General features: G+C 44.2%; 1 protein-coding gene across 3 annotated transcripts in view; it reads left to right on the forward strand.

Annotated features, from left to right (window-relative positions):
- Positions 1-6,224: 6,224 nt before the first annotated feature.
- Positions 6,225-15,650, forward strand: part of KHDRBS3 (KH RNA binding domain containing, signal transduction associated 3) — a 215,032-nt gene continuing 205,606 nt past the window's right edge. For 2 of the 3 annotated variants that reach the window (XR_010021789.1, XR_010021790.1), the window contains exon 1: positions 6,530-6,716. Coding sequence is in view for 1 of the 3 variants with exons in the window: in XM_063079793.1 (XP_062935863.1) it covers positions 6,629-6,716 (88 nt within the window). In the remaining 2 variants the exon portion in view is untranslated. Of the gene's footprint in view, positions 6,717-15,650 lie in introns of all 3 variants that reach the window. The other variant, XM_063079793.1, reaches the window with a different exon arrangement.

Raw genomic sequence — 15,650 nt, forward strand, 5'->3', positions numbered from 1 at the left:
AACGGCTTGCTACCTGCTGAAGGGTAACTTACTGTGTAGAACTGTACATGGATCACTGTGGTTTGTACATCTTAGTTGCTGCTGCTTTGAAGACCAATCACTAATGAGTATGGCCAGGAAGACCAAGAGAGAATTGATTTTCAGGGTAAGATTTGCCAGAGGAAGCTGTAACGTTCCTGCATGCCAGCTGTCACCTGAGGCAGGAGGAAGTCGATCAAGGTTGCCTGGGTATATCAAGTACCCTACCTTTTTCCTCCACTAACAACAAGCAAATAATTTTGAGGTGTTATATATCATCCTGGTATAAATCCAGACAGCAATGATGAGGGCTGAGATTTTTGGGAAGGCTTGTGCCATGTTATGATGAACCCAGAGGATGAAATCCACAGAGACACTTAGGGAGTTGGCAGATGGGTCGCTGACAAAAGTCTACCTTTGTCTTGAAAAGAAATGTTTTCTCTTGTAATTCAATGATCTTTCATGAGTACACAACTTCAAACTTATGTCTGTTCTCTTTCCAAGGCCACTTTTGTTAAGCTTACCTCTTCATGTTTTAACTAAAGAAAAACATAAGCGTGAGCTGGCATTTTTATATCAGACCTGGACATGTTCACTTTTGCAAGTGACTAAAAAAAACTTTATCACCCCCTTGTTAGCTGTTTGGATACTAAGGGTAACTTGACACTGCCAAAAATATTTTGTTTCGGGTTATTTTGCCAAACTCAGATATGTGCAGTTTTACTGTAAAAAAAAATTCTGCTAATGTGGATGGGATTTTTTTGAGTGTAGCTCTATGCATCCTGACAAGAAATAGTGGGTTAGGAGATGGACATGGATATTTTTACTACTGTGGCAATAATGTTTTACATTTCAACAGCGCTTTTCAAATCACAGCATCTTACAAAGCACGAGAGGTGGTGATAGCTTGCTGCATTGTTGAAATACAGAAAGTACTTCGGCAGTCCAGCATCACATATAACCTTTAGACCAGGACGCCAAGGATGGAGGCTTGCTTCAACACCTAGGAAAATAATAAAACCCATTTCTATGATGGTTATATCCCAGAGCTCAGGGCACTTTTCAGGGTTTTCTCAGCACATCTTTATTGTTCTCATCAGATCTCAATAAACTAGAAAGAGAACAACTGCTAGTAGCTGCCTTTTACAAGCTGAGAAATAGAGACAGAGAAAGAGCTGGATTTTGAAGATTACCAAGTCGGGTAGTGGTGGGGTCAAATGTGGGTTCCGCAGGCCCTCTTACCCCTGGCTTCTCTGCAGCCCCCTGACTGCTCCAGGACGGCCAGCTGACCCTGGACATGTCGAGTCTTGATAATTTCCATTGCTATTTTCTTGTGATTAACTTTGAACTAAAGAAAGGCTTAGTATTTAGAAACATCCCTCCTTTAAGGTTCGCTGGTTCTCTTGATCTCTCCTATTCTGTATATTTCTTACTCTTCCCTTTGTTCTCCTCTATTTGTCCTCTTTTTCTCCCTTCCTCACATTTTTTCCCTTTTCTCTTTTCTTTACCTTCTTCCTTTTTCAGTCTTTCACCTAAGATCATATTTCACTATCCTTCCTCTTAGAATGGAGTTACAGTCCTATTTAGGATTCTTTTTCGCTGGAGACCTGCTCAAACCCAACGTGGACTTTTGGGGGTATGCGCTTCCACACTTGGCCGCTAGGGGGTGTGTGAGCAATATCTGTGGGCTTTTTGGTTGCTGGAGGACAGAACCAGAATGGCTACCCTCTTTGGTGGAAGAAGAGCTTTGGCAAGAGGAACTGGGCTTCCCATCCACCAGATAACGAGAGGAGGGTATAGACTTGCAGGGCACATGGATACAAAGAAAGAAGAACAGGTGTCTTCAGGTTTGTGAGCGACTGGAGTGGAATGTCCGATTCCATCCAGCCTTCCACAGGGTGGAATAAGGGTGTATGTGCGTGCGTGCGTGCGTGCGTGTGTGTCCACTTATTCTCCACTTATAATTCTCCACTTATTACCTTTGGGCCACTTAAATTTCTGAGCAACAGTTTCCTCGTCTCTAGGAACTAGTGGCTTATGAGCTACTTTATTTGTGAGTTTCTTTCTAGCTGTATTTCTATACATCGAATGAAGGAGGTTTTTGGAAGGTTGGATAAAATAGAAGAGAGCCATTTCAGACCAACTAGTTGTCAGAGAAAGCATTTCAGATCTACGCATGGGCTTTGAACTTTGTAAAGGCTTCCAACTTTGAAGAGTTTCTCTCTGTCCTCCCCCACTTGTGTTAAGCCTTTTCAGCCATTGTCACAAGTTTTGAAAATGTATTTCCTGCTGTAACTGACTGGAGTCAGAGATCAGAATGAACCTTCTTGGTGCTTTGCTCCCCAACACATAAATGGCTGATTTCTAAGTAAGGGTGTGCTGTCTTTTGGTTCCTGTCTTACATGACACACTCACTTGTCTCAGGTATCTGTGTAGCAGAGCTGTTTGGAGGCAAAAGGTTCCACAGGTGACCAGGACCTGATGTGTTAAGTTTGAGCAGGAACATAAACAAGACAGGTGGAGTGAAGAGGAGGGACAGTTCAAAAGCTTTAAAACACACTTAGTGCCTGTGATGAGCTTAATCCCTCATTTTAAATCTCACAATGCTCCTGAAGATAGTAGGTATCCTCTTCTCCCTGTGCTCAGACATAGTGAGTAACTGACTCAGGGTCACACACTAATAAGCAGGTCAAACTGAGGTCTCTCTAGACCTCCAGGCAGTCAGATTTGGATTTCACACCCACGGCACCGCAGAGTTTTGGAGTAACTGGGATAGGGCTCATGTTTCTTAAACAAAAGGAATGGGAAGCTTGTAGTGTGAGCAGCAATCCTGTGCAAATATGAAAACTACCTCATAGACTCAACCCCTTCATTTTGTGTATGCTCCTCTGATGGCACGTTGCTGTAGTAGTGTCTGACTTACTGTAGTTAGTGTCAGAAAAGCCAGATGATGTCTTTTTCTCCCCAGAAGTGAGTAGGTGGGGTATGGGGGAGGATGCAGGTGGGGATTCCTACAGCCAGTGCCATGGTGGTGGTTGGCTGAGGCTGCAGAGACTTGCTGTAGTTCCTGGGATGGCCTGGTGGTGTTGAGTTAGGTTGGTTTGGGAAGTGCCCCTTCTGTCTCTGGGGCTGAGAGGTGAGTTGCTGACCTGGATCTGAGGAGAAAGAGTAGCCAGAACTCCTTACCACAGCTTAGTGCCTCCAGTCCCAGGCAGGTACAAACTGTGCAGATGGATAAGTGGCCCTAGAGCCCCTGGACTGAACTGGTTGTGGAGAAGTCTGTTTTGTCCATGGCTATTTCCCCTGGACCCAGAGAAGTTTGTGTACATAGCGTGTACTCAGTGAGTACTGGTGTATTCTGGAGAGATCTCTGCCCTGGAAACCCAAAGACCTGAGTTTGAGTACTACCTGCAGCTGCTTACAGGAAAATCACAGCCTTTCCTAAGACTGAGTTTCTCATTTTCAGAAGGATGAGAGGGTTAGTGCCCACAGGATGGTGATCTCATGAAGGCCAAAAGATTGTGCAACAAGGCATGGAAGTGCCCCCCTGCCACAGCTCAGCCAGATTGGTGGGTGGGGACAATTTCCTGAGCATCTCACAGAGACATTCATCTCTTTCTTCCCTGGAGGACCTCGCACGGGCACTCACAGTGCTGGACACCTGCCCTCTTGGAAGTTTCTGTGAGAAGGATGGTCCAGAGCGGAAGATTCAGTGCCTTTGCTGTCAGCTTCTCGGTATACAGACCTCCTCCCCAGCTGCTGGCGGAGGTCTCTGCCAGCTGCTGGGGGTGGGGGGCACAGGGGCAATGGAGAGCCAGTTATTAGTGTTCCAGATTGCTACCTGGGAGGCAGAACTGGGAAGGGAAAGAAAGGGGGCTTTAGAGCCAGGTGGGCCTGGGATCCCCCATTAACAGCTGTGGGACCTTAGGCAAAGTATTAAACTGCTCTGAGCCTTGGTTTCTTGATTTGTAAGTACTGATAAATAGAATCTTTGCATGGTGTTGAGAGAGCCATAGTGAACGCAAAGCTTCTAGCACAGCACCTGGCACTTCGTAAATGCTTAATAAAAAACAGTCATTCCTCAAGGTGTGGACTGTTACTGGGGCAGAATGTCTGAATGGAAGATGCAGAAGAAGAGCTGTTGGAAAAGAGCGAGTCTAAGACTAAGTGTTCAGAGGGGAGCAGCTGAGCATCTGGTCCCCATGCTCCTCTCCAGGGGCTCATCCCAGACACTCTCCACCCTCCTTCTACCTTTTACAAGCAGCCATCAGGGAATCACACCCTAGAATGTAAGTCCTGTGATGCCGGAATATAAGCCAGAGGTATTACTTCCATTCAGATGTAAAAGGAGAAAACAATTCCTCATGAATCTTTCCAACTGCTCTCCAGAACTGCTGGCATAACCCAGGTTTTGGAGGTGTGGACTCTGACGGTCAGACTTAAGGTTCATTTAGGGCACCGCCACAGGGTGGTGTTTGCCAAGTGTTCCTGGGAGCTACAGGTGAAGGCAAGGTGAGCGAGGTTCAGAAGACCCAGAGAATAGCCATGTAGGGGGGAAAAAAAACCAGACAAAGTACAGCTAAGCATTTATTACATCCTGGCTGTTGTTTTGGGTATTTCATTATGAGTTAACATATTTAATCCTCATGACCCCCTTATGAAATAGGTTCCATTGTCATCTCCACTTGACATATGAGGAAACTGAGGCACAGAGAGGTGAAGTGACTTGTCCAAGGATCACAGCTAGTGAACAGTAGAGCCACAATTCCAAATTCAGGCTGTCTGGCCCTGGAACCCATGCATTTAACCATTTTTATTTTACTTCCTCTTGCAAGTTTAGACCAAAGGGAGACATGAGGAAGATTGTTATTAGGGACTCTGAAAGGGCACCTTACCTGGGAGCCAGGTTATTCTACAGGGGGAGAAGGGGTTGGGTTGCTTGAGAGTGAGGGCAGTTGGATACTAGGGGCTGGGACTTAGGGCAGCTTAGAGCTCCTCAGGTTTCCCCTCCCAACATCTCTGGTTCTGGAGCTGCCTCCATTTGCACTGAGTACAGGGGATTGCCTGTGGGGACTGTGAGGCTATTGGCCAGAGAAGTGGCATGCCACTGGCTTATTTCTTCCACAAACATTTCTGATGCCTCCCCAACAAGTTCCATGCACCAGGCAATGGGGACTTTTCCCCCAAAACCAAAACTCTAGCTCTACCCATACGATGCTCATGTTCTAATGAAAACAGAATTGCAGCTGTGAATGACCTCTAATCATTGCTGGGGGACACAGAGAAGTGAGCAGCTTTGCTGCGGAAGCCCTGGAAGGATGTCCAGGGAAGGTGACGTTGTGTCCAGGACTTGAGGTGGAGCTTAAAGGCAGGGCAAGGTCTCAGGAATCTTAGGCCCTCTGAGGGTCATTTACTCCACAGGCCTAGGAAATCTGAAAACGCCTGGGGGAGCATTTGTTGGGGGCTGGGGTGGGCAGAGAGGGACAGAGGACATCACCACCCACGTGCAATGTGTCTAGGGGACCTCTTCTGGAGGGGACTGGCTGGGGCTCGGCTCTCTCTTTGGCTCTCTCATCCGTCTCCAGGCACAGCCCTTTTAGGGCCTAAGAATGACAACACAGTGGCAAGTCTGGATGACAAAGACGGCCTGAAGGGCGCGCTTTTATGTAACCGACCTCAGCGCCAAGGGTCTCAGGAGACCGGCGCTCAGAGCCCGGGCGCGCAGAAGGACGGCGCTCCTGCCTAATTTTCTTGCAAACATGAGGGGACGGCAAAGCGACATAAGTCAGGGAAGTCCAGGGAGCTTTAGAGAGCAGGTGGGTTCTCCCGGTTGCCTTTCCCCAGGGCCCGGCTGGGGCGAACCCTGGGCTCCCTTCGTCGCTCGGCCCTCGTCTGGCCCCTCCTCCCGGGATCGCTCGCCAGGTGACATTGGGCGAGCCACTTGACCTCTCTGGGCCTCAGTTTCTCGTCTGGGCATCTGCCAATGCTGTAATAACGTCTCAGTCCCCCCTCCCCCGTCCCCAGGGCCTGAGGAGGGCACGGGGCACGGGGAGGCGGCCCTGGACGCCCCCTCCCCGCTCAGACCCGCGAGCCCTAGTGGCCGGTCGGTAGCCGGGGGCGACCCCGGGAGGCGGTGCGCGCCGCGGCGGTTGGGCGGCAACGCGCAGGCGCGGCGGGGCGGGGCGGGGCGGCGGGCGCGGGGCGCTCGGCGCGGCCGCTCAGAGTGCGCGGGGCGGCGCGCGGCGTGCGGCTGGCGGTGGCTGCTCGGGCGTCGGCGCTGGCTGGCTGGACTTGCCCCGGGCTGCCTCAGGGTCGCCGAGCGCGCCGCCCGGCCTGGCCTGAAGGCTCGTCTGGCCGCGCCCGCCCGCTCCCGCTCCTCCTCGGCCCGCACCCGGAGCGCGGGGGCCGCGTCCCGAAGACAGCGGCCGCCAGCGCGGGGTACTCAGCGACCACGGGGCTCGGGGCTGAGCGGCCGGTTCCCGCCCCCGTGCCGCCGCCGCCGCCGGGGCGACCGCCGGGCTTGGCCGCCGCCGCGGCGTCTGGCTCCGGGGTCCGAGTCGCTGGGGGCGCGGGCGGGGTCGCGCCTCGAGTCCCCGGGCGGCCGGCGAGCATGGAGGAGAAGTACCTGCCGGAGCTGATGGCGGAGAAGGACTCCCTGGACCCGTCGTTCACGCACGCCCTGCGGCTGGTGAGCCAAGGTGAGGGCGCGCCGGCCGGGAACCGCCGGCCCGCGGCCGTGGGGGGGACCGGGGACCGGCTGGAGATGCGGGCGCTGGCCGGAAATAGGCATCGGGGACGGAGGGGACCTGGGACAACGTGGGACGCCTGGGGGACGACCGAATTGTTTGGACTTGGGAAGGAAGGAGGAGGCTGGGGCGTTTGGGTGAGACTTGAAAGAAATCCTTGGGGACTCTGGGATATCCAGGGGAAAGTTCTGGGTGGGGGACAGCGGACGTCCGGAGGCTTCGTTGGGAGGAGGTAGAATGATCTCAGTGGAGGGGAGAGAGAGGGGGCTCGAGGAACTGGGGTGTTTGGTTTGTCTGAGGAACTGGAGAGAGCTGCAGGAAGATGGAAGGACCTGGGGAGAAGCGGAAGCGGTGGAGGGAACAGGTGCTCGGGTGGTTAGTGAAGTTCGGGCACCTCGGGAGAGGTTGGGGGTCAGACCCCAAGCGCCCTAGAGGAGAAGGACGCAGCAGTGCCCGGGTGAGAGGCTCGCTCCCTCCCCGGCACTCTGCTTGTCCCGTGTGCAGCCTCTAGCAGCCCTGGCGGGGCGGTGTGTCCTCCCTGGGCTGGGCACCTCATGCCAGGCCTGGCAGGAGTCAGGTGGGAAGAAGCGGCCGGCCAGAGGGCCTCCTTCTTGGCTTGCGTCTCCTCTCTTTGGGAAGCGCTGGGTGGGCGACCCTCATTGGTGACTGACGTGGGGTTCAGAACATTGGCCAAGGAGTCTTTGCCGCCCGTGCCGTTTTCACACTACTCCAGCCAGCTCAGGGTGTGAACGGTCCTGGGAAAGACTGGCCAACAGGGATACAAGGGTTTATGGAGGCACACCCGCCCAGGACAGTATTCCCCTGGCTTGCTCCTCCGCTGGCTTCCTGAATCATCTGCCGGGATGGACGGTAAATTAAGCCTGCATTTTTGGGAGCAGTCCTCTGCTCCTGTATCTGGGATATGTGTTCCAGATGAAGATGGGTTTGGGGGCCACTGGTCTGCTTTTTCTCTGGGAAGTGGCAGAAACATTATCTGGTCAGATCTGTTACCTTTTGCGTGAATCAATCTTGTGCGGTGACAGTCTGTGGTTCCCTAGTTAAATCGGGTCTGCTGCTCTTAGTGCTGGCCCTGGCTCTTTTATTGTTTGAAGTGAAAGATGAGGCAGACATATTCTATTTGTGTATAGATACCTATGTTTTAAAACAGCGACCTCAGGTATTTGCCTGTTGTAACCAGTTCTTCGGAGTAGGGTGTGTGTGTTGTCGATTCGTGGTGGTGGTGGAGAGACTCTTACTGTCTCCAAGAATTTTGGCATATTTGAATTATTGAGTAGAAATAGGTATACAGAGCTCCCCATTTTATTTTAATTGTAGGCTTATTTTTATTTCTTTAATAAAATGGTCTTGTGAAAAAGCAGTGGGCATGCATTCCTAAAAGAGAGGAAAATAATTTAAATTTCATTCCCATGCTCTTCTGTTTTACAGTTAGGTTTGTACTCTTTGCTCTTTATGATTTACATATATCTTTGTTGCCTGCTGAGCTGTCATCTCTGTGAAAGAAAATTCTTTGTACATTGTGTGAGATCAGTGGTATTAGAAACATTCTGGACTGTGGCATCAAGTGCATTTTTCCTAATAAAGAAGCTGAATCAAAGTAATGTTGTACTCAATTAAGGAAACAGTTTAACTAAAAGTGTATGAGTTCTTATTTTAAAAGTCAGAGTTATTTTCTGTGTATGTTCTCACAGTATTGTGTAGCGAATACATTCACAATTCTTTTGGTTTCTGTGTTTTTACTAGTGTTATTGGCTTCCAGTTACTTGAAACAGAACATTGGAGAAGTGTTGCCTTTAGTGTTTTTCAGATGTTAAACTTGATTACCTTACTTTTTATGCAAAATGTAATTCTTGTAAGAAGTATATTTCTCACATGTGAAGGAAGAAAGAGGTGCTACTCAGATGCTTAAGTCATAGGCTGAGATATTCAGAATGCCAAGCCCTGTCTTTTAAAATAATAATTATGCTCTTCTTTGTAACTCCAAAATTACAAGTGCCTTTCTAAAACATGGTGTCTTCACTCTGAATTTGAACGTTAGGAAGCTTTGATTTTAAATCCGATAACCATTTTGGTATTGGCTATATGGAAGCATTTTTATTCTTCTTTATCTATATTTTTAACTAATTGCCTGTAAGGAAAGTATTTTTTTCAGAGGTTCTTCTGAACTCTTGACGCTGAAATCGGTATTCCGGCACGAAACTGTGCAGTGGTGATGGGACAGCATTGCAAACCATTATTTAGTTGTAGCTTGTCATGTAATAGATATATTTTATGGTTAACATCTCCAAGTGCTAACAATACTTTCTGTTTGCATAGTGTTTTAAAGTTTCAGGGCACTGTGAGGCACATTGTTTTGTTCCATCCTCACACTTGTATTCCTGTAAGGCAGATGTTGTGTCTCCCGTTTTTCAGGGAGGGGGCTGAGGACTCAAGCTATACAGGTTTGCAGGCAACTGAGATTTAATTTGAACTCCTGTCTTCTGTTTTAAGGCCATTGTTCTTTCTGTTTAATGCCTTCCCAAAAAGATGGAAGGAAGCACTTTTCACATGTTAATTTAAATTCCTGCAGAACTCAGTGTAATTAATATGATTATTTCTGTTTGAAATGTAAAGGAAATAATGTGTCCTTTAGGAAGACTTATCCTGATTTTATTAAAAAAAAGTTTTTTCTGTACTTGTCTTCTTTGAAAGAAGCAAACATTCATGGTAGACTTACCTTTCAGGATTTTAATGCTCAGGCCAGGGAGCACCTTTGAATTAAAGCCCTCCTGTGACCAGTATATTAGTTTAATAATCAACACATTACAATAATGCAACAGTTTATACATGAAGTATAGCCATTTTTTAAAAATTCCATACTCATAAACTATTGATCAACTTCCGAGCTGAATTACTTTTTTTTTCCTAGTAATTTTTAAGTAGTAACTTGAGCTGAGATGACATCAAGAAAGATACTCTTATCTAGTGTAGGGTGGCTTTTATACTTTTCCCAGACTTGTGTTTCATAATGGGTATCAGTTGCTGATTTTATTTTACTATTTTTAGGATAATTGGTTCTCTTCCCCTGCCCCCTAATATTGAATTTGTTTCCCTAACAAAAATAATGGGTCATGTTTATTTGATGTTAAAACTGAATCGAAGAAAATAGTCTTTGGAATCTCCCCGCCCTCCCCCCCCCCCCCCCTCCGTAGTGCCTATAGGGTGAATTGACATTGCAGTTTCTTGCCAGGGAGATTAATTGGAGATGAAAGTAGTGTTGCATGTTTTATATTATATTTGCTAGTAGGGGATATGCTGACTCTTACCAAAAAACATCTTCAGAAATGTCTTACGCATTATAATTTAATCCATCTGTCCGGTATGGATTTGGATGGTTTTCAATTTAAGCCAAATAACTATTAAATACGATTATATAACACTATATTTTAAATTATCTGATAGAATGTGTGGATTGGTGGCTGGTTCAATGCCAAGTTATACTTAGTTGTTGGTTGCAAGAGGAAGTGGAGCAAAGGATTCTAGATTAAGGTGGTCTGTCTGTGTCCAGATTGATAAAGTTCTTTGTTGGTATTTCAAAATAATGATTTTTCATATTCCATCAATTTCTCAAATATTAAAATTCTTAGCATTACTTGGGATATATGTGGGGGATAAAAATGTATAAAGGGAGGATCATTATTTTACCCTATGTACATCTCTTTTAATCCACAGACCTGATGGCTTAAAAATTCATTTTTGGGGACCCCTTTTGGAAAATACTTTTGATTTGGCTGAATGTTATCAGGCCTGTAAAGTGAGAGAGAGTAAGAATAAGAATTGCAGAATTACATATAGGTGTGGGGTCTTCATGCTATAGTGTGTGATTCTCTGCTTCATCCAGAGGAAGATATGGTTATTTAATTTTGAATTGTTTTTCTTTGTGTTATCAGTTTTTTGTTTTGTTTTTGTTTTGTTTTTGTAAGAAAATGGATGTGATGACTCACAGTTTCAGATAAATCATGTCTGAGATTTATATAGTGTATTATGATTCCAGTGATTGTGAGTTAAAATGTTTTGGTATTTGGACATAACTAACATGTTTTTTAAGAACTTACCATGTCAAGTACTCATATTTGTGCTGAGTCCTGGAGGTAGTGAGGGAAAACACAGCCTTCGTTGTTCTGACAAACTCCTGCTCTCATCTGTGTTAGTTTAAGAATGAGTTTTAAGTTTATAAATGCACTTAGTCCTTCAACTATGCTAATGAAATATTTAGTGACTGCATGGCTTAGATATAACTAAGTCAGCCCATGAACATTTTTAAGGCACTTCTCTGGCTGGGTAATGTTTGTAATCTTAGTGCTGATAACATCCCAGAGATGGAGAGGTTATTAGCCCATTTTTTCAGTTTTAGAAACCAAAGATAAATTTTATAGCGTCAGTTTTTATTCTTCAACCTTTAAATTTCTGCTCTAAAGAGATACCTCCTCTGACCACTTCCTTTTCTCCAAAATGGGTTAGATTTTCCATTTTCTGGTATCTCATAGTACCTGGTAGTTACCTTTCTTAGGGTACGATCTTCATCACTATTTTATTTGGATCTCTTTGTCTTCCTTGGTAGAGCATGAGCTTCATGAGAGGAAGGGCCTGGTCTTTCATCTGTTTGTGTCTTTAGCACTTAGCATACTTCTTGGTACATAGCCCTGGTGAACTCCAGTCTTCCTTTTATTTTTAATTGTCATAAAGATAGAAGAATTAGAAAGTATATTTGGAATTCTGCAGTCTGTAGAGAGCTCCTTATCACTTTAGAGCACCTGAATTGTAAGTGGGGATGAAGTCTTAACAGCTCTGCACATATCAGGGAAAGAAGGTTCTAAGTGAAATGCAGTGTTAAGCAGAAGAACATCCCAGTGCTCTTTAAATGTGGTAGAACAGTAGGGGCCCTTCTCTAGGAGATAATGAGAAGATGTCAGAACTGCTTTGAATCAGATGTTTATTTACTTTTGTTCTTTCTTGAGGAACTTATTTAGCCAGTGTACTCTAATACAATTGGTTCTCCTTGTCTAAACTCCTAATGAGATTTCTTATGACAGATTAAAATCAGAATTTTGGAGGCCCTTGTCACATCCCAAATAAGCCTTCTTACCTGAAAGAGTTTATCTGCAATCTCAGATGCCAAATGGAAACCCAAAGCCTGAGGAGCAATTGAAATTGCAAACTCAGTGCCAACAGCAACTTTGATATCAAAAGCCCCCCTTTGCATGCTGTCACCAATCCCACTCATTGAAGATAGAATGGCTTACGTTTTTTGCCCAAACAGATAGATGTAGTTTTCCTTAGCATTGGAGATATTGATTATAACAAAAGCTGCCAAGTTGAGGGCCTCTTCTGTGCCAGGTGCTTTCCATGCATTATCTCTCATCCCTGTAAGACCTTTTAAGTTAGGTGGTTTTATCTCCTCCCTGACTCGTAGTGCGTTTGTGTAATGAGGCATCTAAGGCTCAAAAATGCAGTTTGCCCAGTCAAGGTGCGCAGCTTGTAAATAGGCTGAAAATTTAAATCAAACCTGTAGTGTTTTGATAGGCTACTTTAAGAGATAAAAGGATAGACCTCAACAGTGTTGTCTGTTTTTAAATGAAAGTTTCATTTTAGTAGAAGCCCCTTAGGACTTGGTGATGATGAATTTTTAAAAGAGGTTCCTGAAAATATGTTTTACCAAAAAGGCAAGCTTACTTTTTACCCCTGTGTTCTCCAGCAGTATTTGTCAGTATTGAGTAGGGACTCAAGGTAAGAATTTAAAATTTTTTATATATTTCAGGGGTCCAAGAGGAAATAGGAAAGCATTCTGTATAGAAAGTAAGTAGAAGTCTAGCTAAAGGTCTATCTTGAAGGAACCTCTGAGGTGCACAGAGCTCTTTGTATTTTAATACTTTGTCTATCATATCACAGAAACAATTGGTTGAGAATATGATATCAGGGATTTATAGTCAGTTTATGGTATATTTAGAAATTCACCATCCTCAAAAAGAGTATTGAGAATGTACAAGAACATATTACCACAGAGAATGGTTTTGGCTCTCTGGAAGAGGGGAATATGTTTAAATATATTTGCCTTGCAATTGCTAATAATAGCAGCTACCATTTATTAAGAGCTTTTTCTCATTTACATGCTTTATGTTCATTATTTAATTTAAGTCTTCAACAGTCTTAAAAGAGTAAATCATTTTACCTTATTTTACAGGTGAGAAAACTAAGGTCAGGAAGGTCAAATAATTTGCCCAAGACCACACAACTAGTAAGTGGTGAACCAGATCCTTATCTGCCCAACAGCAGGGCACTATGCAGTGTACCTATGGGCACCAGATAGAGCTAGAAGCTTTCTCTGTATCTGGTTTTTCATGTTTGACTTTGTGTGGGGGAATTTCAGTCATGCAGCTCTTCAAATTAACTGTCTGGATGGGTGATTTGGTGAACAGGGCAGATTGCATACTGTACAGAGGGACAAGCAGTGGTATGGCAAAATGGTGTATGATAGTTTTCTCATCCTAGAAATATTGAACGGAGAAACTCATTCTTTAGGATGTTCCTTTCATTAATATGTACAAAATTATCAGGACATCCGATTGATTTTTATTGTGCTATTCAAGATATAGCATCTGAAGCTTAAATTCACAAATGAAGCTTCCATAAACAGTTTTGTGACTGCACATCTTAACATGTCACAACATTCAGTAGTTTCTCTCTACAAACGTAGAATGTCTTACTGTGAATTGGTAAGCTGTAAATTTCCATAATTTTTCACCTATCAGCCTCTGCTGCTATTTTAAGGATTTTAAAAGATGACCCTTGCATATTATTGATGCTATTCCTTGGTATGATAAAGGGCGTGCGTATGTGAGAGCACCCTTTTTGATATGTCTTTTGGATAGAAATCTTACACTTGTGGTCACTGTTGGTTTGAGCTACCATGGTGAAATTAAAACGGAGAGGAAAAGTGGCAGTTTTCATTCTCATTTTTTCTCTACTTCGGTATTTATGCCACGTGTGCTCTGGTTTTTTTCCACTAGATGGCGCTCCACACAGCTAGGTTACCCTCTTCCGTCATCCACACTGGTAGCTACTCCTGAACTGAAATTAGTCTTGATCAACAAGCTTGCATTGCTTTTGATTTTCATGCATTGGTATTAATTTTTCGTATTTCTGATATCTTAAGAAGGATATTTTCTAACCAGTACTTGTAGAAAACCATGACTTGTTTTTGTTTTTGTTTTGTAGCCACTGTTTCTTTATTGCCTGAGGTGTGCACGGAACTGTTACTAGGTTCTTTTTCACACATTTCTTCATTTGATCCTGGTGATTGTGGTGTGAAGTTAGTTCTGTTGTTTTCATTCTGCAGACAAAGAAATGGTGGTTAGAGGGATGTATAACTTGTTTAAGGTCATGCAGCTAACTTATATTTTAGGGATCACTGTACCCTAAAGAAAAAAAAGATTCCAAAGCATTGAATTGAAAACTTTTTTCAAGGATGGTGAGGATGGTCTGACTTGTGGCTGTGGGCCATTGCAGTCTGTATTTTGGTAGGGAAATTATAGTCTTCACAGTTAATTTGCATTAGAGTGTAGGTCAGATTCTTTCATTTGTGTAAGGAAACAAACAGTAGTAACAAAATATTTGTCAGCTGGTGTGGAAATTTCTGCTTCCTCTTGCCTTCTGTTGTCTACCGACTTGAGTGGTTTAAGGGACTTGATCAGTACCAGCTACAAAATGTGGGAAGAATTTTGGACAAAGCTGTGATTATATTTTTAGTAGTATTTAGCAGGGCTGAATACTGGATCAAGAGTCCACAGGTCTTCAAAAATTTATGCTGCTGAGGTTTCTTTCATTTTATTTGTTTATTCAACTAATATTTGTTGAACTGCTAAATTGTGTGCCCTGGACCGGTTACTTTACTTCTCTGAGCTGCTGTTCCCTCATCTGCAGATGGCACTGATGCCTGCCTCATTGGTTGTCATTCAGATAAAATGACAGTACTTTCATATTTGTTCAAGTTTATTATAAGTGTTAATGTATTAGAATAATTTGTTATACCTAATATGGGATTTATGTACATTTGTATATTTCTGTTCCTCATATATTATTTTTTATATCTGGATTTCATACCTCAGCTCTTGGTTATCTCCCAGTGAAGTAGATTATCTGCTGGTAATTTTTTTTAGGGCTAGTTTCTTCTACCACCTGTGTCTCCTGGATCCCTTGCTTTCAGTTTGGGTGTACTCAGGAAGTATAAACAGAAGCAAAACACTTAGAAAAATCATCTCATCTTTTGTTTGCTTACCATGTTTCATCTCTGTTACAGTTCTTCAAAGAAATGCTTCAGGATCTTGATCTCACTTGTTTAAAATTTCCATTGAAAATTCTGTTCTTTGCAACTGATGTGATGTGGGCACAACAGCTTTGGCACCTATTGAGTGGAAAGTTTGCTCAACTGTAATTTTTCAGTCACAATTTTGTACGCTGAACTAATTGAGGTGTCTGTGGTGTTGGCTATCATTTCTGCTGTTAATTGTCAGTACTCTTCAAGTAGGGCATGAATAAGATTGATTTTTTTCATCGCAAATGGACCTAGGTGGTCTGTTGCTGCAGGATTCATCTTCAAAATCATCTCGTTTCTTCTTAAAACAAGTTATCCATCTGTAAACTGCTGATTTCTTTAGGGCATTGTTCCCTTAAACTTTTTTAAGGCATCAGTGATTTCACCATTCTTCCACCAAGCTTCATTTTAAATTTGATGTTTGTATTTTCTTCAATGTTAGCTGAATTCATGTTGCTCTGATCGGGGCTCTTTTCAAATTGATATCTTATCCTTTTTCATGCCTTAAACTAGGTCCT

The sequence above is a fragment of the Cynocephalus volans genome, chromosome 15, assembly GCF_027409185.1.
Source record: "Cynocephalus volans isolate mCynVol1 chromosome 15, mCynVol1.pri, whole genome shotgun sequence".
NCBI lineage: Eukaryota > Metazoa > Chordata > Mammalia > Dermoptera > Cynocephalidae > Cynocephalus > Cynocephalus volans.